Source organism: Mytilus galloprovincialis, chromosome 5 (genome assembly GCF_965363235.1).
Source record: "Mytilus galloprovincialis chromosome 5, xbMytGall1.hap1.1, whole genome shotgun sequence".
Classification (NCBI taxonomy): Eukaryota; Metazoa; Mollusca; class Bivalvia; order Mytilida; family Mytilidae; genus Mytilus; species Mytilus galloprovincialis.
Window position 1 is genome coordinate 12,406,474 of NC_134842.1, and position 27,587 is coordinate 12,434,060.

At 30.9% G+C, this 27,587-nt stretch overlaps 1 protein-coding gene across 1 annotated transcript; it reads right to left on the bottom strand.

The window, feature by feature from the left end:
• Positions 1-2,593: 2,593 nt before the first annotated feature.
• Positions 2,594-26,435, bottom strand: LOC143074331 (uncharacterized). The gene is made up of 9 exons (XM_076249836.1): positions 26,328-26,435; positions 21,222-21,342; positions 16,454-16,743; positions 15,251-15,404; positions 14,820-15,062; positions 8,969-9,046; positions 7,709-7,751; positions 7,468-7,528; positions 2,594-3,725 (listed from the first exon to the last, which is right to left on the bottom strand). The coding sequence occupies exons 2-9, from the start codon at positions 21,322-21,324 to the stop codon at positions 3,696-3,698; spliced, it is 1,002 nt and encodes a 333-aa protein (XP_076105951.1). The 5' UTR covers positions 21,325-21,342; positions 26,328-26,435; the 3' UTR covers positions 2,594-3,695.
• Between the last annotated feature and the right edge of the window lie 1,152 nt (positions 26,436-27,587).

The following is a 27,587-nucleotide window of genomic DNA, read 5'->3' on the forward strand; positions in this document are numbered from 1 at the left end:
TCAGTGACGCTCATATCAAAATAGTTTTAGAGCCAAACAAGTACAAAGTTGAAGAGCATGGAGGATCCAAAATTCCATCACACAACCGAGTTATGAGACGAATTGTTCAAAGTATAAACAACACACAATAATGTGGTAAATAAATAAAGGCAACAGTAGTATACCGCTGCTCAAAACTCATAAATCCATGGACAAAAAACAAATCGGGGTAACAAACTAAAACTGAGCGAAACGCATTAGATATAAGAGGAGAACAACGACACAACAATAAAATGTAACACACACAGAAACGGACCAAGCAAGCATCAGACAAAATCCCACGAGAAAAACAAATATAACATCAAAACCATGGTAAATGATTTATATTTACCTTTTAATATTCTAATGGCAATGCGAAAACACTTACCAAGAAGATTAAATAAATATACATTTTATCTTACTAGATACGATGAATGATGTCAATTTAGATAATTAAAGGATTGTTACTATCAATTGAGGTTACACTAAACATTATGGTGACTAGGTCAATAGATAAATACTATTTTGAATGTAATAAGTACATTCGCAAAAATTCAACCAACTAAGAAATTAGTGGTGAACTATGTATATTTCAACATTGGGAATTAAACAAAAATACATAATAATCAGTTCGTAAGATACGTCTTATCTTTACAAATAATTTGATTGATTTCTGTTGTTTTAATTTTTTTTTTACGATAAGGGACTTTCTGTTTTGAGTTTTCCTTTTTTGGGGTGATTTTACGTTTTAGTTCAATTACTTGGTATTTGTGTAGTTACTTTTTCAGACAAGTTGAATGAAACATAGATTACGATGAAAATATAGAATTAAGTATTCTTTGTAAAATCTAAGAAGTCGAGCGCCTTATCGAATACACCGAGATCAACAATCACACCACCGAGTTATGAGACGAATTGTTCAAAGTATAAACAACACACAACAATGTGATAAATAATATATATTTACCTTTCTTTATTGTAATGGCTATGCGAAAACACTTACCAATAAGATTATATAAATATACATTTTATCTTACTAGATACGATGATATATTTGTGAGAACCTGTACTTTTCGTTGTTATGATGCTAAACTCTATCAATGTTTGTTTTTATGAATACAAAGAATAGTTACTCGAATTGTATTTATTTTTATATACTGTAGTAATGCGTTTAAGATGAAATAAGAAAAAGAAAAAGAAAAACCAACTCGGATGTACTTGTAAAGGTCTTTTGAAAGACTCTATGATACCCACGCTTGCACAGTTTAGTTTTTACCGTTTAAAGGCAATATTATTTGAATGACAAGATTTACTATACTGTAAAAGATAAATGCAACAGAAGTATACCGCTGTTCGAAATTCTTAAATCGACTGCTAAAAAATCAAAATCAGGGTAACAAACTAAAACTGAGGAAACACATTAAATATAAGAAGAGAACTACGACAGAAACACTACATTTAAATATAACACACACAGAAACGAGCTATACTATAACAATGGTCATTTCCCTGATTTGGTACAGGACATTTTAAGAAAATAATGGTGGGTTAAACCTGGTTTTTCGGCATCTTGAAGTCTTCTAGTTGTTGCACTGCATCCACGTTATGATAAAAAACTAGTAAAGCGTCATTGGTGTCATTTTATTTTAGTTCTGACATGAGTTTGGAACTCTTTATTTTGCAATCAACATAAACATCAATTTATTATATACATGACTGTTAACAGTATAGACACTTTAATGACTATATGTCTTTTTAGCTTATTTGTTAATCATCTTATTCTTTATGAAGTAATACTTACCATTCAATACGATACAACTAAGTTGTTTTTAGACCTTTAATTGAAATTTGACGATGTCTTTAACATATACATAATATTCAATGAGATATAGACACATGTTTTAGCTTAGCAAAATTCCGTATCTGAACGTGAAGATGTTTTAGTTTACTCCAAGTAAAACAGTGAACATAGATATCAGGCTTATTATGCAACCAATGTGGCATTTTTCATTATTATTTCATTTTAATAGTTGTACTGTGTTCTGTATATTCTGCTTTTAATGTGGAAAACGCCGAATTTCTAATTTTCTGTCCTCTGTATCACAGGTTTATTTGTATCGTTTTGCTTGATCGTTAGTTTTCTTTGAAGTGCATAACTTGACTGTTCGTCAATATATATACAAATACTAAGATGTATTATGATTCACATCCAGACAACTTTCATGAAGAGACAAAAAATGATAAAGAAGTTAACAACGATAGGTGACCGTTCGAACTCTGACATTGACCAAAACCCATACCGCATAGTCAGATATAAAAGGCCCAAAGTGACAAGTATATTACAATTCGAATAAGAAAATTTAATGCATTGATTTATGTACAAAGCAACGAAAGAAAATCAATTATAATATGCATCAGCCAAAATTATTATTATGATGTAAAAAAATGTAGTTTCGCATATCTTCAGTTTATCTTATCAATATATTCATAATGAATTAACAAATAATTTAAATATCAAAGAAAACATGTAGTTTCTAGAAATACGATACAAATGAGACAACAATTTAATTATGTTTTATTCAACTAAACATTTAATTCAACAAAAGATATACACAAAATTGACATATGCAATTTGACCTCATAACTGACTTTCTATTTATTAACAATTGTTTTACACTCTACAAGATTTAACAATTGAACAAATGTACCAGACACCTTCCTCTTCAGTTTTCTGCCTTATATCTCATCATAATTTGCTTTATTATGACATTATATCATTGACGATTACATAAGATCTCATTTGTTCTTTTATTATTGTCAAAAGTTTACTTGTCCAGGACGAAAGATATGTCAAATTCAAAATCTATATATTTTGCAGAAAAAATTAATGACAAAAGGAAAATTTATACTGGTGTAAAAGTTACAATATGACTAAAATATGTCGATAAACGTAGCAACTCTAATCAAGTTAATGATGTTTTGGTTTAAAACTTCAAAGTTGGGGTAAGTAATAATCGGCAAATATATATTATCAAAATCGTGCCGTTGGAACCAAATATTAAAAAATGCATGTGGTTTCGTTCTATTATCTAAAAACCAATAGCACGTATGTATAGTTATCAAATGTACCAGGAATATAATTTAGTACGCCAGACGCGCGTTTCGTCTACACAAGACTCATCAGTGACGCTCAAATCAAAATATTTATAAAACCAAACAAGTACAAAGTTGAAGAGCATTGAGGATCCAAAATTCCAAAAAGTTGTGCCAAATACGGCTAAGGTAATCTATGCCTGGGATAAGAAAATCCTTAGTTTTTCGAAAAGTTCAAAGTTTTGTAAACAGGAAATTTATAAAAGTGACCACATTATTGATATTCATGTCAACACCGAAGTGTTGACTACTGGGCTGGTGATACCCTCGGGGACGAAACGTCCACCAGCAGTGGCATCGACCCAGTGGTGTTAATAGTTATCAAAGGTACCAGGATTATAATTTAGTAAAATAAATTATAATAGGAGTGTTTTAGTTATACCCTTACAACGGTGTAACATCAACAGTATATAAATACAAAATAAGATTTGAACAGAATATAAATTTAAAAATAAAATCAGTATAAAATGTCTCGCATACGTTGTAAAGGAATACGACTGGCAAATTACTAAACATTTGAATTTCTATGGAATTTCCGTACCATTTGTCATCAGCTGACATAAACAAGATGTATACACGATCAAGGACCTCACATTAAATATAGAAATACATTATTGTACATAAGTTTATGCAAATTAGAATAATATTTATTAGACTGAATGAAAAGAAGCATGTGTAAAAGACAGCAAAACTTGAAAACGAGTTAAGCTGTATTGAAAACGGGTTTGATAAGAAATTTGAAATGTTTTTTTGCCTTTTAAAACATTCATTTCATATGATTCTACTGGTAGTTCTACTGTGACAGAGGTTTCTCAATCTTACGGGTTAGCGTACCATAGAGGACAAAGTTCGAAGAACGTCCCAAGCTCAGGGGTGCGTAGGACTAATATATTTGAATGCATATATTGATTTAAATTAAAAAGTGATTTTGACAAACAGTTAGAATGACTCTTCATTCAGATAGTCGTGAAAGGCTGATTTACTTAAACTATGTTCAACAGAGGATGAAAACTCTTTTAAAAGAAATAGTCTTGCTTATTCTCAGTCGGTAATAAATTTTAAAATGTTGATGTATTTAGCCAATATTTACATTCTAAACCTATAAGTAACAATGTTGAGAAAGGCAATCAAATCAGACACAAAAATCTGTAGACAGTAAAATAATTCAAATTTATTGTCCAAACTGTTTGATGAAGATATTCATTCAGAATCGTCTGATTATATTGGTGTTTTCACGGAGAACATGAAAGAACGTTCCTGTTCACAATTTTTGCTAAAAATTTATAGAAACTACAAGCATTTTAAGAAGAGTACAGTAGTTGTTTTCCGGTAATTGACAAATCAAAATGCTTTTTGTAAGTCCTCAGTTTTGATAATTTATTAAAAACAATGATGAATAATATGCATTATACAAATAGTATTAAGTCAGGGGTTAAACACAACCAGTTGGTTACAAAACATTGAAAACAGATAATAAATGTAGCCTATCAAGGGCATGTGGCTTCACTAATGTAACAAGGGTCAGTAACTTATTTTGAGAGAAAGTTGAAAATGAAAGTTTTAGCGATGAAACCAAATGTTTAAAGACTTATTTGTAATGAAAACAAGGTCATTTGATCAGCTAGCTAGGACGCACAGGTGCGTGTAACCGTCAAAAACGCAGCAAAGCCTCAACTACTGACCATTTTTTGAATAATTTGAAAGATATACAGGCCAAACAGTTGTGTTAATCTCGATCTAAAGCCTCGGTCATACTAATTGCCGAACGGATAACTTCTTTTTCTCAATCCTTTCCTGTCCGTTAGACGTCCGTCCATATCTGTTGCATGTCCGTTTAGTGTACGGTTTATCCGTCGACGTCCGATCTGTCCGGTAGAAAATTTTGAGAATGTTCAAAACTTTCAACGGACGTCCAACGAGTAAAATGTCCGTTGAACGTTCGGTAGGCGTCCGTTTTATACAGTAATCGTCCTTTTTCGTTTCCGTGTTGTATCCGTTTCTTGTCCGTTATACCTCCGTTGGAGGATCACTTTGGTAGACAAATTTGTTAAAGCCTCGGTCACACCCTATCGGATAGTTCGAACGGATGCCTAACGGATAACTTTTTTTTTCTCTATCCGTTCATGTCCGTTAAGCGTTCGTTCTTATCAGTTAGACGTCCGTTCATATCCGTTGCATGTCCGTTAAGCGTACGTTTTATCTGTCGACGTCCGTTCTGTCCGATGGAAAATTTTGAGCATGTTAAAAACTTTGAACGGACGTCCAACGGATGAAATGTCTGTTGAACGTTCGGTAGGCGTCCATTTTGTACGGTAATCATCCGTTTCGTGTCCGTTTTGTATCCGTTACGTGTCCGTTATACATCCGTTGGAGGTCTGGTAGATACATTCACAAACGGACTTTTAATGGACGTTTAACGGATAAAACGGATGTTGAACGAATGTGAAAAGGACTTCTACCGGACGTATAACAGATAAAACGGTTAATAAACTGATCTGAAACGGATAAATGCCAATTGAAAATGTCGCGTAAAAAATGCAAATTCGATTTCTTAGGTTCATGAATTATTATTATTGCGTATTAGAAATATCTATGTGTTCTGTTAAATTGTTCCTTTTAAAATTGTTACACGATGACGACTGCTGTACCCATATTTTGACTATTTTATTTTTTATATAAAAAAGAAGATGTGGTATGATTGCCAATGAGACAACTATCCACAAAAGACCAAAATGACACAAACATTAATAATTATAGGTCACCGTACGGCCTTCAACAATGAGCAAAGCCCATACCGCATATAATCAGCTATAAAAGGCCCCGATAAGACATTGTAAAACAATTCAAACGAGAAAACTTATTTATGTAAAAAAGAAATGAACGAAAAACAAATATGTAACACATAAACAAACGACAACCACTGAATTACAGGTTCCTGACTTGGGACAGGCACATACATAAATAATGTGGCTATTTAGTTCACGCATCATTTTTAATATAACGGAATTTGATGTGACTGTCATCAAAGTGAAAGGGTTAGCGCTATAAAACCAGGTTTAATCCACTAATGTCTACATTTGAAAATTTCTGTACCAAGTCAGGAATATTACAGGTCTTGTCCATTCGTTTTTAATGTGTTTTGTTATTTGATTTTGCCATGTGATTATGGACTTTCCGATAAGATTTTCCTCTAAGTTCAGTATTTTGTGATTTTACGTTTTATATATTGATGTAGGAAGATGTGGTATGAGTGTCAATGAGACAACTCTCCATTTTATCCAATTTATAAAAGTGAACCATTATGTTTCAAGACATTGCATTAACCACGGAGCCTTGGTTCATTACGAACAGCAGGCTATAACAGGCCCCAAACTATTCCTTATGTCAAAACTACAATTCCCTTCCATTTTCAGGACTGTGACCTACCTAATTATACTATTTTACCGGGTTTGTAATAACATCAGCAACACGACGGGTGCCAGAGGTGGAGCAGGTTTTGCTAACCCTTCTGTAGCACATGAGAACACCCCCAGTTTTTGAACAGGTTCGTGTTGCTTAGTCTTTAGTTTTTTTATGTTGTGTCTTGTGTACTATTAGTTGTCTATCTGTCTTTTTCTTTTTTACCCATGGTGTTGTCGGTTTATTTTCGATCTATTTGGTTGACTGTCCCTCTGGTATCTTTCGTCCCAATACCACCAAATCATAGAACGTCACGTCTGGTTGCATACGAAAAAAGGTCGAATAAAGATTTAACAGTTGTAGGAATTTCATCCCACATTTTACTTCAGAAAATATATATGGATGATAAAAATGTATCTTGAGTGTACAAATCACCATAATTTTTTTATTTGTTTTTGTTAACTTCCAGTGATAGTTATTTTCTTAAAATGAATCATTATGCGAAATATTGTCTACAGTAATGGACAGAATAAAACTTCACTTATGCCAAGTATTTACAAATTCTGCACATTGTTTCACAAGGGTATACAGAAAATATCAGTTCCCCCTCTTAAATTGCCTAACATTAACGTCAAGCTAGGAAGAAATGCGAGACGATGATGCGTTTGTTTGAAGGCAAGGTTTCAATGTTTTTATTATAAAAACCTTATGTAAAATGTATCTTTTGCCTGTGTCATTAATATGAAATTTAGAACAAACAAATATACTCGGCAAATATTTTGAAAAAAGCTTACATGCACCAGATTTGTCAAAGCGGAAATACTTCAGAAATTAAATACTCACTGTTGGTTCATTTCGTATTTTTTTAATTTTTGTATAAATAACGTATACACTAACCTGATTATTATCCCTTTCTCGCGATCGTTCCTTTGACCGTTGTTTCCACTTTGCAATAATACTAAAATAAATATAAATATCTTTTACGGTCGTTATCAAAAGATAACTTGTTTTGCAAATTTACTTTTGAAACCAACTGAACCCAGAAGTGATTTTTAATTAAATTAATACCTTAATCAGTCACGTATTTGAAATATTGATATGATATATTGATGCGTTTGACACTAATTTTAAAACATACTTTCTAACTGTGATTTTCTCATCTTCCTCTCTGTTTTTGTTTTCTGAAAGAAAAAAAAGTTCGCCATTATTGCAATCGGTTATAAGTATTTTATAATTCTTCTGAATTTGAGATTGATGTCGGATTTCAATGACAATAAATAAATGAAATGAATTTTATTGAATGTGCTCAATGATTCTAAATGCCAACTTTGAATACACATTTTGTAGTTTTTGTTATATGTTATGTTTGCGATCAAATGGTCGGATTTATTGAAATGTGCTGTACGAAAGATACCAGAGGGATAGTCAAACTCATAGATCGAAAATAAGCTGATAACGCCATGACTAAAAATAAAAAGACAAACAGACAAATAATAGTACAGAAGACACAACATAGAAAACTAAGACTAATCAAACACGAACCCCACAAAAAACTGAGTTACGATTGGAACTATTAATTTCAGACGCGCGTTTTGTCTACTTAAGACTCACAAATGACGTCCAGATCAAAATATATAATACACAGTTCTATCAAAATTAAAAGAATTTTAAGGATTTACCTTTTTTTTTAATTGAATTTATAAGTGTTTAAACTGGACCTAGTCACACAAATATACGATAGAAATGTCCTCGGACTATTTTTTTTGTTTATGAACTAATTTGTCCAGTTGACCGGTAGCTATATATAACATCAGTTGTTCGACCTGTACGTCAAATGCGTTTTCTTTAAATATACTTTTTCACTTTTTTGGTCTTTTGGAAAATGTTGTTTGTGCTGTTTTTAGACCCTTCTACAACGAAATTTGTTTGACATGCACACGTATAAAAATTGCGGTTTTTATCCAACGCAATCATAGGTTTGAACGTAGTTTTCAATTTAGACTCGTATATATATATATATATATATATATATATATATATATAGAGTCTATAAGAATCTACCAACCAGTAAACTTAATAGGTATTGGATCATCAAAATTGACAATACTACACAAATCAACACTTTTTAGTGTTTTGTTTTCCATCTATTTATCGGTATTGTTACACAATCTTTCAGACTCATATATATATATATATATATATATATATATATAATATATAAGGGATTATTACAGTGTTATAGAAACGTTCTCGTCAATTCATTTGTATAATAATTGAATATATTTTGAAGAAACCCATGGGATACATCACTCCGCAAATTTTATGTTATTGTTTCATAATAATGTTTATTATTGATAATTATGATAATTTTGATAATTGTTATTATTGAATATCTTACTGCATTGTATGGTTCCCAATATTGCAACTACAAGAGTAACTATTGAACCAAACAGAGACGGTAGTAAAATATTCAAATCTGAAATAAAAATAAAATAAAATTTAAACATAAACAATTTAAAATAAAATAAATCAATTATCAAATTACTACAAATTAGATAAAATGAAAATTCAATCCCAGAGAAGGAAATACGACTTTGGAATAATTGATACATTTCTTAATTCAATAATGATTTTTAAAAAATACAGCAAATAATTATGGTGGCCGGATGCTTTCATTTCGCCTTTTCTCGTTTTCGCGAAATCGAGAAATCGAGAAAGCGAAATCGAGAAATCGAGAAAGCGAAAACGCGAAATCGAGAAAGAAAAACGCGAAATGAAATAGATTTTTGATTTCGCTTTCTCAATTTCGCGTTTTCGCGTTTTCGCTTTCTCGCTTTCTCGATTTCGCTTTCTCGCTTTCTCGATTTTGCGATTTCTCGATTTCGCGTGAAAGTGATAGGAGAAAACGCGAAAACGCGAAAAGTCGAAATGGCCGCATCCGGCCACCATAAATAATAGTATATAATTATTGCTGTATTGATTAAAACATGAACAGAATTCATAAAAAATTGTCAATTTCCTCATAGAGTGTACATGGCCTTCGGGATAAAATGAAAGACCCAATGTTTCTGGATTTTTTAAATAAAGATATAAATATACTGTTAGAAACCTGGAAGGGGGGTTCAGAAGATTTTAAAATTGAAGGCTATAACATTATCTCTAAAGTACGCAAGAAAACAAAAAAAGCCAAAAGACATGGAGGCATTATAGTCATGATTAAAAAACAATTTTACAAGGGGATTACTTATCTGAAAGATGCTACGTCATCCCAGAATAGATTATGGTTAAAGTTTGATAAGTATTTCTTTGGAATTAAACAAGATTTATATCTTTGTGCTGTTTATATTCCCCCTTTTTCATCAGCACATTATCATAGTGACTTGGAAAATCTTGAAAATGAAATTAGTTCATTTTCTATTGAAGGACAAATTATTTTAATAGGGGATTTTAATTCTAGGACTGCAATGAAAGCAGATTACATAGAAAATGACTCAGCTGAAATAAATAAGTTTGATGGTATTGACCTTCTTCTAGAGAGCTATATAACTGATATTGATATCAGAAGAGTTAACCAAGATAGCACTTTGAATACATTGGGGAATAAATTACTTGAATTATGTTCGTCCTCAAGGCTACGTATACTTAAGGTGGTATTGGAGTCTAAAATAAAAATGATAGAATTTGTTCATACTTTGCCAAAACGTTGTATCTATTGATACATGTTGAAAAATATAATAAAAATGATAGGTCACCGCGCATTTTCTCAAGCTACAGGACGGGACAAAATGACACATTTTGTATGGATTATACAGGAAAAACCACCATTTTGTGATTAGAAACTAAACAAAATGATAGAATTGTTAAATACTTCAGGAAAAGATAGCTTTCAGACACTGCTTTGAGAATATCAAAAGAAAAGATAGGGTCACCGTACATTTTTTCCGGCTAAAATATAAAATAGGAAAATTCCATACAGAATCCTTCAGAAAATGCACTTTTTAAGAGTTACCTCCCCTTAAAATGCCAATTTTAAAAAAAGATAAAAACAACCAAAAATAATTAACATTTGCAAAAATATCAATATTTAGAAGTTAAATTCTTATAAATTGGTACTTTTAAATGAAAATGTACATTAAACATCTGCATTCCTGCATCAAATTTTGCTAACTTGATGTAAAATCTGGACCTTTGATTCTCTGTTTTTTACAATCCAAGATGGAGGAAGACACCCATACCACCTTAATGGTCGTTTTTTGGGAGATTCCCTGGGATATTTTACTTATATGTGTAGTACTGGGTTCAGTACAGTTGATTATGCTATTGCAAGTGAGAGTCTCCTGCCTGAGGTAAAATACTTTAAAAACAAATGATTTTACATATTTATCAGATCATGTTCAAATAAACTTATATATGAATAGTTATATTATATTAGATACATGTATGAAGAATTGTTTAGATGAGAAGAGATGGCATTTGATAAAATCATACAAATGGACAGAATTGTCATCTTCAAAATTAATTGATGTTCTATGAACAGAAAATGTTAAAAAGGAAATTTTAGATTTAGAGATGGAACATTTTGATAGCAATAAACTAGGCGTTGATGGTGCAACTGAAAAACTTACCAAAATTTTACAAACTATTGCAGAAAATACATGTAAAGTCATATCTAAACCAACAAAAAAGAAAAAGAAAAAAAGAAAACAAGTATGGTCAGATAATGTAGTATATGAAACAAAACGACAAATAAACTATTTAGGAAATAAAATCAAGAATAACTTAAATGACAAAAGTTTAAAATCTAAATATTTTAAATTATGTAAAAAACTAAAAAAAAATATTAAACAGAAAAAATTTGAATATCACCAAAAACTTTATAAATCACTTTCAGATAATTTAAAAAATAATCCAAAAGAATACTGGAATGTTCTAAAGGCAATAAAAAAGAAACCAAATATTGAAGAAGATATTCCTGAAATTTTAATGAATGAAAATAAAATCATAAAACATGTTCAGGATCAGGGTACACCAGCCTCATATGATAAATCCTTTGTAAATAAACTGGAACGTGAACTAAACATTATAGAAGATAATATTGAATTGAATATGGAAACTGATGCACCAATTACATTTGCTGAAGTAAAACTGGTCATTTAAAACCTTAGAGTAAACAAATCAGCAGGTCCAGATAGAATTGTGAATGAAATACTCAAACACTCACAACCTGTGATAAGTAATTCTATTGTGAAAGTTTTTAATTTGATTTTAAAGACAGGTAATTATCCAGATTCTTGGAAATTATCTTTCATGATCCCTTTTCATAAAAAAGGTGACAAGTTAGACCCTAATAACTATAGAGGCATGTAGTAATCTACCAAAAATTTTTAATGCCATATTAAATAATAGGCTAATCAAGATTGTTGACAAACAATTAAGTGATTGTCAGTTTGGTTTCAGAGAAAATCACGGAACATATGATAACATCTTTTTATTAAAGTCCTTGATTAATAAATATTTACATAAAGAGAAAAAAAAAGATTTATGCCTGCTTCATAGATCTGAAAAAGGCTTTTGATTCAGTATGGAGAACTGCTTTACTTTATAAATTATGTAAAATGGGAGTTGGCAAGTCTTTTTATAGAGTTATAAAACAACAATACTTAAATACTAAATCATCTTTAAAATATAGATTATGTATCAGAATATTTTAATATTGCAAGAGGGGTTAAACAGGGAGACACACTAAGTCCCACTTTATTTAATGTCTTTATAAATGATATAGTAAAATTTTTTGAGGGAAATGATTCAAGTCCCCTTAAGCTTATAAATAGTAAGGTAGTATGCCTTCTTTTTGCGGATGATCTTTTAATCCTGTCAGAATCAAAAGAGGGTCTACAAAACAGTTTAAATAACTTTAAATTATATTGTAACAAATGGCAACTCTCTTTGAATACAAACAAAACTAAATCCATGATTTTTAGTCAGTTAAAACATAAAAGTGAAACATCACATATTTACTATGAGAATAAAGCCATAGAGAGTGTAACAGAATATTCATTTTTGGGAATGTTGATAATATATAATGGAAATTTATCACAAAGTACTTTAGAGCTGACAAAAAAAGCAAAAAAAGTATTTTTTGCAATAAAATCATATACTAAATCATTGAATAATCTACCTATAAAAGTAGCAAATAATCTTTTTGATTCTTTAGTAAAACCAATTATGACCTATAATTCAGAAGTAACATATTTGGATACATATATTTCTTTTCATCGAGCCAAAAGCAGAGCCTTAACTTCAGGAAAAGAAATTAATCAACTTGATTTTATAGACAAAACATCCATAGAAAATATGCATCTTAAATTTTGTAAATCTACTCTAGGGATAAGAAAAAATGCATCCAATTTAGGAGCAAGAGTTGAATTAGGAAGATTGCCTATAAAATGTTTTATTAAAACACAAACCCTTTTATATTTAGCTAGACTATATAATAATAATATTAATCCATTGTGAAAGGAAGCTTTTTCTCTAGCACAGTCTCTAGATTTGACAGGAACTTACTCATGGTATACATATGCTAAATATATTGTTAAAGAGACTAACGTTGACCTTAATATTCTTTCTACTTGTAGAGACATAAAAGATGTAAATAAAATAAAAAACAATATAAAGTTAAAAATGAAAAATAGATATGAATATTTAATTCAAAATAAATTTCAAAACATCGATGATAAAAGTAAATTTTTTCTCTATAAAAAACTTAAAAAAGATTACAAACTAGAATATTATCTAAATACATCTTATTTTCAGATAAGGAGATTAATCACTAAATTTAGAATAAGTGATCATTCCCTCTTGATTGAAAAGGGGAGATATTTTAAAATCCCAAGAGAGGAACGTCTTTGCCATAAATGTAAAATACTAGAGGATGAGAAACATTTTTTTACTATATTGTGAGTATAATAAAACTCTAAGAAATGACTTTTTTCATCACATATGTGCAGAAAATAATAATTTAAATAATTTAAATGAAGAAGAAAAAAATTATTACTTCTTAAATCCATCATCGCCTTTACAAACAAATAAGTTAGGATCCTTCTTGAAAAGGTAATTAGAACTGAGGGCAGGGGACTCTTAACAACTGGTTTGTTGTTATAAATTTTAATGCTGTTCATATTTTGTATGTTTAATATGTATGTATATATGTTTATTGTGTTTATTGTATTAATATATGTTGGTCACAAACTGTAAAGTTTATATGACAATAAAATATTTGATTTGATTTGATTTGATATATTAGGAAAATAAGATTTTATGTTATTCAATGAAAATTTCAAACAACTTAGATAGACAGCAAATTCCTTGAAAATAGATGATCATGGTTCATATTTTTTTTAGAATCAGAATGGGGTTCAGCGTAATCAATAAATTGATTTTACCGCCTTTTTCACATAAAGTCGAGTCACCTTCATAATGTTCTACCGTCATCAGTTTCCTTTTAAAAGTAAAACCAAAAACAAATTAAAAAAGAACATTGTGAACTGCATATGACCTCGACAAGCTCCGCTCATAAAATAAGCGTCTCGTGTTATACCTGCAACACAGTCCTTCTTAATCCAGTGGAATTCGTTTTGCATTTAATGTACTAAAAACAAGGTTGAACAAACAAAACATCAACCATACCGTGGTTACAAACAATCATATTGATATTGAAGTATAGTTCTCTTGCATACGTCGGAAATGAAACCACATTCACTCAACATATATCTTGAGATATAAGACACATAAATATACCGAGGATTATGATTGATAGTGAACAAAAACACTATTTCTACATAACCGAATCATCATATCTATGCTATTTTAGGATTTAAAAAAATCTATTTAAATAAATACAGTTATGATTTGTGAAAGAATTCAAATAAATCAATAATGAGATTCGTTTGCGAATACAAATTACAAATTTTACTGTGTACGGGACACGAAAATGCACAAACAACACATGCAGACAAGGTATATAAATTCATCATAGAAACCATGATTGAAATATTATATTTGCGTCAGAAGTTTGTTTCGTCTACAAAGGCTCCAAGTGATGCTCGAATCGAAACATGTTAAAACGGCTAAATAAAGTAAGAAGTTGAAGAGCATTATGGACCAAATATTCATAAAAGCTTTCCCAAAAACATGTAAGTGAATACAAAAACAGAGATTTTGTTGTGCATCGGCTGATTATACGTACTTACCAACACTAGCAGAACTGCTTTTGTCCTTGATATTTTCCTTCTCTGCATCATTATTTTTATCATTATCATTATTATTATTTCCACTTATCGCAATGACTCTATCAAGAAATTCAATATACATATCGTGTGATGTGGGTATACATGTCCTACAGTTGGGATAATTACAATTGCACTGACTCATCTGTATATTCATTGTGTCCATAGCATGTAAACTTAATGCCGGATACTTAGTCACCATTATTGCTAAAAAAACAAAGAGTAAAAATGTGCAAACGAAATTCTACGAAAATTTACCCGTATTTCGCAAAGTTGTAAAATGCTGTGGTTTTTTTATATTTTCACCGTAATGATAAACTTTTAGTATAGCATGCATGCTCTTATTTTGAATTTACAAATTAACATTTGTTGAGTATATGATTTAAAAGTCTTACCACGCGTATGTACTGTAAGTTTTGGAAACACCGACGATGGCTTGTATGAACTGTAAAATAAGATCTCTAACATCGATACTTTATCCCAACAAAATTCATAGTTCATTGTAAAATCTTGTTTATCTTCACATCTTAAGGTTTTTTCTGTGATCAACTGAAAAAAAATGTAACTTAGGGTTCAATAAAGGAAAGTTATCAGTTTTCGAAGGACGAAAAAATAGCCCCCATAATTCTCTAAACATGATAGAAACATTGAAAAATCAAATACAAAAGACTGATTAATTCGAGCATTTATTAATATGAAATGTCATGGAACTGTATTCTTTGACAAGCAATTGGGGCGTACGATACATGGTTTTTTTCCTTTTTCCCAAGATATTCAAATATGAAAAAACCTTGTGTCTTGTCTATCTTGAAGGACACAAACTCATATTTTCATACTTTTCTTAACAAATAACACAACTTTCAAATGGAAAGAGACAATTTCATTCAGTCTTCGGCAAACAGTATAATATAGTTAAGCTTTGCTCTAACCATCTATCTTTCAAGTCGGCATATCTATATAACGCATAAAAACGAGTCCTTGCTCAAACACAGCCTAAAAGTTGCCTCACGTACACTCGTACTTTGTTTTTTCAAGATCAAAGGTTTTTTTTGAGTAAATGTCAATTATCTTCCATTAAGCACAGTTTTTGTGATTTCCAAATTACTTGTGAGCTTTATATTTTGTAGTTAAAAAAAACGACAACTGAAGATAAAAAAATATAACCAAATTACAGAACTACATGTCGACATTTTTGTTTGAGGTAACGCTGTCAGAACCATATAATTTATGTTGTATCTGAAGATGGAAACTTGTCATATAAGAAAAATACAATTTTCAAACCGAAATATTTTCAAAGCAGGGTATGCCAAAATCACTTTCTTTTGTACAGGAATTTGTATTGCAAAATAACTATCAGCCCTTTTATTCACAGTATTAAGATAAAGATACAATGAAATATTTCCCTTGTTGTGGCGTACAATGTGCACATATATGTCAAATATCAGTATTGTCGTTCATTCTTCAAAGCTTTCACACTATGTTTGTTTGATGTTTTCCTTAATCTTATGCCTCTTTATAAGTTTTTAACTTATTTCAAAAATAGCTTCACGTGAACTGCTTGTCATAGAAATATAATTATATAACTATTATATACCTACCATGCTTCGATTAGTATACAGAGATACTGACTGATCTTTATATCGGATATCCAACGACCATCCTCTTATAATAAATGTATCGTTTTTGCCACATGGTAATACAATATCTTCCATTTTAAAGCACATGCCAGAAAATCTGTAGGTGCTATTAATTCTATTCACACCGGCGAGGTATATGGAGCACGAAGGGTTAATATAATAGCCATCGGAATGGATATGGAATGTTTGTTCGTCTGCTGCAAGGGCATATACGCCACACATGCTGGTATTTATTGCTCTTCCTACAGAAACTGCAAAGACAAATGATAATAATTGATTCATAAATTTTTATTTAATTTAATTGTATTGACTGTTCTATAGGTTGAAGGTAAGGTGTTCTGAATTATTCGGTATTACGACTACAGTCAATTGCAGTTTTCGTTATGAGAGTTGTTCAAATAGATTGCCAAAACCAAGTTAGTATATATAAGACCATATCGAAAAAAATCTACAAAAAAGCATACTTCGTTAGTATACCATTTGTGTTCAATATTGATAAATCTAAAGTGTTACATAGATTGTTTTTTTAATAATTATTTGAAACTACGAAATTGATGCCAATTAGGCTCAAAAGAATCGTGGTCAATATCAAACATCCTTATTTTATACGTTCATGGATTTATTTTAAAAGTCCAAAACGCAATATATCATATTTGTTTACATTGTAGTTGATCTTTTTTAAGAGTTCAAACATGGCAAACGATAGCGTGTTTTCTCTTTACTGTATCAAATAATGAATGTCTAAAGGTATGATGACTTCTGTTGAAATTCGCCAAAGGAATTTTCCTTGTTGTTTGGTTCCTTTTTTTTTCGTTATGTAGTTACTATATAGCTACAGAAAGGAATTCCCATACCAAATAAGTGTTCTGTATTTTTGGCATTTTGTTAGCTTAAATGTTGCCTCCGATTTTTTGGGGGTAACAACGATAGCGTGTTTTCTCTTAACTATATCAAACAACGAATGTATAAGGGTATGATGACTTCTATTGATACTCGGCAAAGTCATTTTCAAGATTTGAATATAGAAAAAAGTATCTGCCGTACTATAATAATAAGTATCAACGGATTATAACCATTTCCTTTATGATCAGGATTAACCCATCTGTCTCATATTTTGCATTCACGTATGTCAGGGTTACAAGATTTGTTAGAAATTGAATATTCAACGGCAATTTAAAAACGAATGTCTTACGTTATAACTTACTTAGTTCGGCATAATGAAAGGATTGTTTCCCATACTGTATTCAAGTTTTGAATACTGATGGTAACTTATCACTATACGATGGGACAGAGGTAATACCGCAGTAATTTTGGGGCCCTTTATAGCTTGCTGTTCGGTGTGAGCCAAGGTTCCGTGTAGAAGGCCGTACCTTGACCTATAATGGTATATTTTTATAAAGTGTTACTTAGATGGAGAGTTGTCTCATTGACACTCATACCACATCTTCCTATATCTATTGACACATCTGTGTTATCTCTGCTATCGTTCACTAAAATATCGTCATTTGAGCTTGATGGACCCACGTGTTCTAGTAGATTTTGGTGGCATGACTGTATTGTCTATCAGAAATAGAAGGAATGGAACTGTAATGATATGGAACACGATGTTGACGTTATTGCTGAGAACATAGTAAGATTGCGGTATGAACACGGCCGACACTCGGCTAACTGAGAGATTGGTCGGTTAATCTATATTGAGTATGCGGCTATATGGGAGATTGGTCTGTTAATCAGGTTGGCTATACGTCTGTTAAGAGTGAAAAGCACAATTTAAAATTAAACTCTATCAAATATACAGATTTTTGGCATATTATAAGAATCAAATCAAAAAAAGAAAAGTGTCTAACAAAATGATATCTATCATAGAACATTTTCCACCTTTAAAAACATTTCAAAGTCTGCGCAGTTTTCAGTAAAAGTAAAAGGCGTCGCGCAAGTATGTAGTATTTATGACTACACGCATAGCAATTTTTTTAATAAAAGGCGAAACAAACAATTTTAGATATCATTTAAAAGACACAAAATACTACTTTGGTTCTTGCATATAAATTGACATTAGTAAATATTTCATAATTGTAATATAACGTGAGAAATACCACGTTTTAGTGAAAATTATTGGTTATAAAGTCTGTTAATGGGTTGGACAATTGAAATTGTGTCAGTTAAGAGTTATTTAGCCACGGAAATAGTTTTGCTACCTTTATATTTTCCCATTGAAAAAGTTAAGAATGAGAGAATATTGAGTAAAAAAAATGATAACACGGTGCAGCACTATCCATCCAGTAAACGCATTTTTATTTTGACTTTCTTTGCATTTTATTGAAGAGTGTGTCACTTCAATATAGCGTGATCTGGGTTGGCCGCTGGAATATGCATGAATTTATTATTAACGATTTCAATCAGCCTTAATTTTTGTGTCTGCAAAAAGTAGCATGTTCTCAAATCCGACTGAACGTGTCTTTCTAATACAACACAGGGTCTATATAACGTGTTGTCGTTCTCATATGCACATGATATTTGTCACTGGACGTTTAACCCTAATTCGTCAGCATCATCCAATTGGTTCTTGTCTTCTATTACTTAATCATCTGTTGTTTATAAATCGTTCTAAAGAAGTAAATGGAAAGGAGCGAATGCAGCTACATTTGGTTGTATTAAGTTTAAATTCATGTTATTCTGTTTAGTTCCTTTTCTACATATGTGCAGTGGAGAACTGCAGTTGTCCACATGTAAACTTCAAGCATTTGTTACCAATATGAGTACATCGCAATCCGTTACTGTTTCAACACCCAGGGTGGTTTCTTGTCTTTATTCTTAAACAATTATTGTTTTTTTTCTCTCTCTTTTTTAGCAATGCATCACTCTCTACTGTCCTTATCTTTTATTTATATTCTGTATCTCCATCCAGATTCTCGTGTATACCATGAGGGTCCGGATTGAGGTGTTGATTATTTCTGTATTCTTTAAATTGTTATGTTACTTTTTTATACATTTTATTTATCTTACTCATTATTCTTTCTCTATTCTTTATATTTAGGCATCCCAATATATTTTTATTTACTGATGTTTAGTTACATTACGACGTCAATCTCTGATTTACATTACGACGTCAATCTCTGATTTATATGGTTACCAATGTAGATGACAAATTGGTGTCATTCATGACAATAAAACAGAATCCACAGAATATATGCGACCATTCTCGGATAAAATTAATTTTACTTTAATTTAACACTTTTTGAAACCACTTTTATCAATTTTCAATATCCATTGCCTACATTGTTAATCGTCAGTCATGTGTTTTCTTTCCGTATATTTTATATTCCATTCATCTATTGCTCATGTTTTGTTTCCGTATATTTTAGCCGCTCGTCTTGAGCCTACCAAATTAACACACTATATAGTAATAAAATTATACTTTTATTGTCATTCAGAACTCTTAACAGACCAATTAACATACCGGGTTTTATACATCCGACCCATTAACAGACCAGGTTTAAAAAAAAGATTGATATATGTCACCAAAATACGGATTTTCGTGTAGATTTTTCAAACAATGATATCAATTTGGTTAACACACATAATGCCTGTCTTTTTTTATGTTCAAAATATTGCATGCAAGTAAATTCAACACAAGTGTCATTTTGTGTACATTTTGTGTGTGTAAAATGTGTATAAATTTATTGATGAGTAACTTGCCTTTTCATTTTATAGATCGTACATAGAAGCTAGAAAAATAATAATTACACCACTGGATTCAGTACATTGAATAGTTTTGTTAGACATAAATATTTTTTATGATAAACATATATTTAAAAGGTAATACAATGAAACATGCTGAGTTTTCAATGATTTTCTCAATAACACCTGATTAACAGAGTTTAGCCAACCCGATTAACAGACCAACCGCCGATATAGCCGCATACTCAATATAGATTAACCGACCAATCTCTCGGTAAGCCGAGTGTCGGCCGTGATGAACGTAATATAATCGTGGTAAGAACGTGCTATAATCGCAGTAGAAGCGTGGTAAGATCGTGTTGCAATCGGATAACTCGTGGTATGGTCGTAGTAAGAACGTGATGAGCGTAGAAAGATCTTGATAAGCGTAGTGAGGTCGCAGAATAAGCGCGGCGAGAACTTTGTATAATCATAGCGGGATCGTTGTAGAAGCGTAACGAGGATGTAGTAGAATCGTGAAAGCAACGAAAATTTTCATTTTCATGCCGCTCATACCGCGACCTCACCACGATCTATATTTATGTTAGATCGCGGTGAGCGTGGTGCTCACGTGGTCTAGTGGGACTGGGGCTTAATGTGACTTTTTTGGCAGTAATGATACTGTTGACTCCTACGCTTTGAGTTTCACCACAATTTCATTTTAATTAATCACGATGCTTAATATTTAGGTTTCTAAGCAGTTTTGTTTTGTCCGTCTGATTTTATGTTTTAGCTTGTGTGTATTTATTAAACAGTCTTTTAGTATCTTTTCGCTCATTCTATTTTGAAATATTTCCGCAAGTTACCATATCAGTAAGAGGAATATGAGTTGAACGCAGAATGTAATATTCCTATATAATAAAACATAACAATTTCAAACCAGAGTTTTCATATCAAATATTTATAAATTGAGATGAGCATTTCAAATCGAGCTCGACTTATATGTCCCTAATTTGTTTTTATAAAATGTCATACTTACCATGTTAAACAAATTTTCTAAATGACTTACTGTTTTTATGTGTTGTATATCTAAATTCATTGGTGCCGCCAACCATACCAATCAAGTAGCCAGTTAAGTAAAAACTTGTGATAACTATGGTGAGATATTCCATTGAAATATTGCGACGGTTCTTGAAAGATAAAAAGTATAACAATTATTGCATTTGTGATTTAGTTAAATTTTTGTACCTTATTTAACAAAAATCGGATTCTAAACATTAAAAAACAGACTAGGAAGTAAAAATGGGAAGAAATTAGGAAGAGGAAAATAGGTTAAAATTGTACAATAGTTAAGCTATAAGAATAGTAAAATTGGTCCGGCAGACGACACAATGAGCCAGGAAGTAACCAAGTCGCTAAATCTGTCTATGGTTCACGACCGAGAAAAGACATGATTGCACTTTATGCAATGAATGCTTTACAATCAAGGTTTTTCATCAGATTATCTTTTGTACAAGGTGAAGATCGGATTGTTTTGACTGTCGTGCAAACCATGATAAAACGTTAAAAACTTTAAAATAAAAAGCATTTTTTGTAATCAACTTTTAACTAATAATTTTTCAAAAGTATGAAGTCAACAGTGCATATAATGTAAGAACTAATAGTCCAAATTCTTATTAAAAGAACGATATAATAATGGGTATATTGTGAAAAGGCAAGCAGCGTGAGTAATGATGTGTTTTCAAAGGAATATTATAACCAATGATGATATCAAATTCATGACATAAATTTGATTATATCAATAATATACATGTGTTTGGTAGTAATATTAGATGGTGTAAGACGTAATGAATCGTCTATCTTGTTAACAAGACAGATAGGTTATTGTCACGATACTTTTATTGAAAATTGTTCAAATAATGAAACCTATCAAATCGTTTATCTGTTCATTATTTAATCAACACTGTCGAGGTATAATAAGCTAAATATGAATGTGTGTCCCTAATATTTTATTAACTATGTTTTTGCATTCAGGTATCACAGATCAAGTTTATTCGTTCATAGTGTGTTAATTTACGTTTTTTGATTGAGTTAAGCTTTCATATTGATATTTTATCGTGTGTTTTTCTATGTTGTGATGTTATACTATTGTTTCAGAAAAAAGGGAGAAGGTTTGGTACCATTAAACGTTTAATCCCGCTGCAAATGTTTGCACCTGTCCGAAGTAAGGAATCTGATGTACAGTAGTTGTCGTTTGTTTATGTAATTTATACGTGTGTCTCGTTTCTCGTTTTTTTTTTATATAGATTTGACCGTTGAAAGAACTTTCAGTAAATTTGACAACAGTAAAATGAACCAGTGCAAAGATACAGAATAATTTGAAATCATCATAGTAAAGATGCGAGGACTACAACACGTATGTATATCTTGTAAGCCATTAATGAGAAATTAAAACACAACATATGTAGATAGATGACAGCTGTGTTGATGTTTCTCAGAACTTCAAATATGTCGCCAAGAAGTCACCATTATTAGGGACAGAAGGGCAATTCTTTTACAATGACGATTTTATCTATTCGTGTTTTGCATAGGTAGATCTCACCTATGCAATCGACATTTAATATCTAGATTAAAATGCAACATGCCAGAGAGAAAAAAAAATTAAATTACATGACAATTCTTTGAAATATGAACATTTAACACTTCGCAGTAATAAGATACCTTTATATTTAAATGCATTTTGTTGAATTGTAATTAGATCATCCAAACAGTTTCTGTCGATAACAATTCGTGTTATTTAGGTAAGAACGGATTTAATCAATTATATTTAATCTTATTTATAATTTGCACCAAGATATTAAAAAACTGATTCTCTATTTGCATACCAACTCATCATAGATAAAAGGATTACAATTTTGTATGAAAGAACCGCGTTTACAACACAAATGACTCATCCACGAATCTCGAATAATTTAAAAAAAAAAAAAGGCCAAATACAAAATGAATTTTTAAAATCAAGAGCATTATCCTAACAAAACATTCATTGAATTTTTGAATGTGATGACAAATACAATGTGATATAATTCAAACAGACTACATATATCATACGATATATTATATTCAGGAGAAAAGAACTAAATTAATATGTGTCCTTGTGCTTTATAAAATCGTTAAACAAAATATGCCATTGTCCTCTGAGTGTTCATGTAATGAGACTTATAAAAAAGTAGTAAATGATATAGAAGTAATAAAAATTCTTCTGGTATACAATGATTTAAGATTAAAATAAAATCTTCCTATATACATCTTGTAAACATATTAATTTTTTAATGGTGGACTCTTGTTTTCTGGTTTCAACAATTTTCATTTGTGAGGATGTTTCTTTTTTCTTACAAACAATTGTGCATTTATCACTGTATTATTAGTTTGAATATCTTTACTTATTTCATCGTTTAGGAATAGTCATATGTTAAACTATATTTTCAAAGGTCGATTGAAAACGGTGGAAAGAAAAGTGATATTGCATGGTTTTTTTTATCTTTTGTTACGTCATCTCGTGAAGTTCATAATATTTGTAAAAGTTTTTAAAAAGTGTAAATTTATGATCGATAACTTAAAAACATATTTTAGAGTACATATGATAGACTGGAAAGATAGTTATCGTCTTTTTATTTTTGTTGACTACGAATAAAGTACCTAGTATGTAAATGTGCTATTTTCTTACACACATTTCAACTTTTTTTTTAAATATTGTATGCTCCAAATAGCAAGAAGGGGGTGAAATTACACTGTAAAACTATTTGGGTCATTTAAATTTAAGTAAACTAGTGATTTGGTATAGCTGAAAAAGGTTAAAAATCGTCCTCGGACAATTTACTTCTTTATGTCAATATATCCTGTGTCGACTCCGGTCAAAGGCTATACTTGTATATTTATCACGACGGCTCTTTACCAATTTCATGGTCCCGCCTTCCTAGCACGGACCAGATAGCTTTCCCCTTTATTTTCAATTTCATTTCTTCATTCGGCATTCCGTCTTTTTGTCATTCCGCTATTCCGTCATTCTGTAACTCCGTCATTTCATCACTCTGTCATTCAGTCATTCTGCAACGGGCAGTTATTTGTTTTAAAACGCTTTCTCATATTGAGCTGATTTGAATTATGACGTATGTGAGTCTACAATGATGAGTGACAGACCAAGTTTACGTTTGTCCCGCTCTGCTGATTTTTGCCAAAATTAGGGACTTTGGTCTTTGAACATTCAAATTCTAAAAATAGCTGAAGGCTTGTTTTGCCAGCGGGATTATTTGAATCGTTCTGTCACATCCAGTTTATATTGGTGTTAACATTTTGTGTTTAGTGTTCTCCACATGAAGATGTGTATTTGAGATTCACAAAAACACGATGTTGATGAGTGTTTCGAAAAGAACTGAAGCTGAATTTGACATTGATGACAGGCGCATACTATGTATTCATATTTAATTCTATATTTAGGTCTTATTGTCAATTTTTGAATTTGATTAAATTCTAGATGTAATATGATTTATTTTGTTGCATTTTATAGATAAATGTTTCTGTCAAACGGTCCAAGATGTTAATGTCAAAACATCTATATATTAAACGAAAATAAAGAAAATTAAATATCTACAATGTATTTTACTTGGTTGGTATACCTGTGTATAACAAGGCAAGTTTTAAACAGGTCGATCCGCTCTATATTTACCTAAATTATATAATATTTAACCATTTTAGGTTGTAAAAAAACGCTTAATTTCAAACATGCAATGTTATATGAAAATTTCAAAGATCATTTTTCTGTAATACAATGTTGTCCTATCATTTATGCTAATCTATGCATAAACCAGACAACTTTTGTTCATATCATTGAAATAAATCAGAACTTATAAAACTATTTTGTCGTTCTTACATTGTTATTTAACTTTTAAATGAAAATTCAGACGAGATCAAGAAGAAATAATTGAATAAATTGCATTGTCATATGAGAACAAGTTCGATTAAATACATTAAAAATATGCTATAATTGTATATTCATCAAGACGGCTATTTACCAATGTCATGGCCCCGCCTACTTAGCACGGATTATATACATATAGGTGTATCCTTTTCTTCCAGTTTCATGTCTTCATTCGACATTCAGGCATTCCACTATTCCGTCATTTAATTACTCTGTCATACTGCCACTCTGTCACTCTGTCATTCCGTCATTCAACAACGGACAGTTATTTGTTTTAAACACATTCACATATTGAGCTGATTTAAAGTATGAAGTATGTGAGTCTACAATGATGAGTGACAGACCAAGTTTATGGTTCGTCCAGCTCCGCTCAATTTTGCCAAAATTAGGGACTTGGTTCTCTTCTCCGCTTCTAAAAATAGCTTAAGGCTTGTTTTGCCAACGGGAACATTTGTTTCGTTCTGTCACATCTAGTTTATATAGGTGTAAACATTTTGCGTTAAGTGTTCTCCACATGAAGATGTGTATTTGTACTTTACCATAACACGATGTCCATGAGCGTTTTGAAAAGTACTGTAGCTTAATTTGACATTGCTGACAGGTGCATATACCATGTATTCTTTAACATGTAACTTTTTTTTTTGCATTTATAAGTCAAACGGGCTAAGATGTTAATGTCAAACATGAATATATAAAGTGTAAATAAAGAAAACTAAATTTCTACAATGTATATGCTTGACTTAGTTGTTTGTTATACCTGTGTGTAACAATGAAGGTTTTAAACAGGTCGATCCGCTCTATATTTACCTATTATAAAACACTTAGGTTGTAAATAAACCCATTTTTTAAACTACAGAAACGTCATGTTGATTTAAATTTTCAAATGATCCTTTTACTGTAATAAAATGTCATTCTATCATTTATGATAACCTATGCATTAACTAGACACCTTTTATTCATATCATTGAAATAAATCAGTACTTGTATACTCGTCTTTTGTTCTTACATTGTTATCAAACTTTTAATATAAGGAAATCAAGAAGACAACAATAATACATCAAGAAAGCAGAATTGTCAAATCTGAATTGTATTGTCATATTGGAACAAGTTCAATTCAATACATTTAAACAAAGGATACTTTTATATTGATAATTGATATTTAAATACCAGAACACTTTTTTTTAAATAAGATTTACTTACATCCAGTTCTTTTACACAGTTTATCTCTCTTAAATATTTCTAATACTTCGATCTCTCAAGGTTTTTTTTTCCATGTACATCTAAATATTTTGTTACGAAGAAATTTTATTTTTAGAATTCCACGAAAAATAGTGACTGTCGAAAATCTTAGCAGGTAAGGTTAAACAAGGAAGAATAATCACACAATATAATTACATGTGAAATATTAACATATTAAACAACTAATATTTTTATGTGTTATATATAATGAGTTTAATATATAACCTATCAGTCATAGTTTGTTAAGCACTCTTTAATTGAAAGCATTTTTTTATACATCCAATGGATATGATTTTTCTCAGGTATCAGAACAAATTTTACTGGTAGGAAAAAATAAGTATTGACTTGTTAAGGAATGAGAATGTGTACGATAACTAATTGAAATATGGGTCGCAATCAAACGAAAGCAAATATGTGTGTGCTATTATCGAATTTCCCGCAAAGGTGCCATTGGAATATGCCACAATGATTGCTTTCTATGAGACTGCTTCATTTGTGTAATTGATATTTATTTTTTGATATAAGGTTATATAAGTTATTTGGAGATTATGGTGTTTTCATGGAAACTAATGTGTTACATGTGTTAGCTTTAAACTCTGATTAATGTAATTCATTGCAACCAATGTAATACTATGGTTTAAAGAAAATAACAATCAAAACCAAGGAGTAAACAAAGACTCACAAAACCAAAGGACATTTACATCAACAGTCATAAATAATAATTAAGAAACAACACGAACTCCACTAAAAACCGGGAGTGAAATCAGGTGCTCCGGAAGGATAAGCATTTCCTGCACCGTATACGGCACGAGTCGTGTTATTTCTTTGTTCAGTTCGGTAATGATGGAAGGTTATTATGACTGAGGAGTGAGGAAGAATATAAGATATGATTTCTGACACACTTTTGTCATAATGACCAATCAGCTCATGACGACCTTAATTTGATTGATTAATAGCCCTGTCTTAGCACTTTTGAGAAAGCAGTATTCCTCGTTCAACAAAATCAACGTACTTTGAACTAGCTCTAGAGTAACGTACCAATTGAGACACATATACTCCATATGCTGGTACCGCTGAGATGTTGCTACACAGAAATGGAAAATTAAAATCATCTCGTTTGTCATAAATTTTGGTATTCAACCTACCATCAGTAGTCATTTCGAGAAAAAGGTCTAAATATGAAGCAGATTTATCTGTGTCGGTAGTATCTTTAATTTCAAG

What these genes read in the sequence shown, in the direction of transcription:
- LOC143074331 (XM_076249836.1), bottom strand. Translation starts at nt 21,324, where the DNA reads ATGGAATATCTCACCATAGTTATCACAAGTTTTTACTTAACTGGCTAC. An exon ending in ATTGGGAACCATACAATGCA is followed by an intron (nt 7,752 to 8,968) that starts GTAAGATATTCA and finishes TTTTTCTTTCAG; the next exon opens with AAAACAAAAACAGAGAGGAA. An exon ending in GAGAAAGGGATAATAATCAG is followed by an intron (nt 3,726 to 7,467) that starts GTTAGTGTATAC and finishes TGTTTATGTCAG; the next exon opens with CTGATGACAAATGGTACGGA.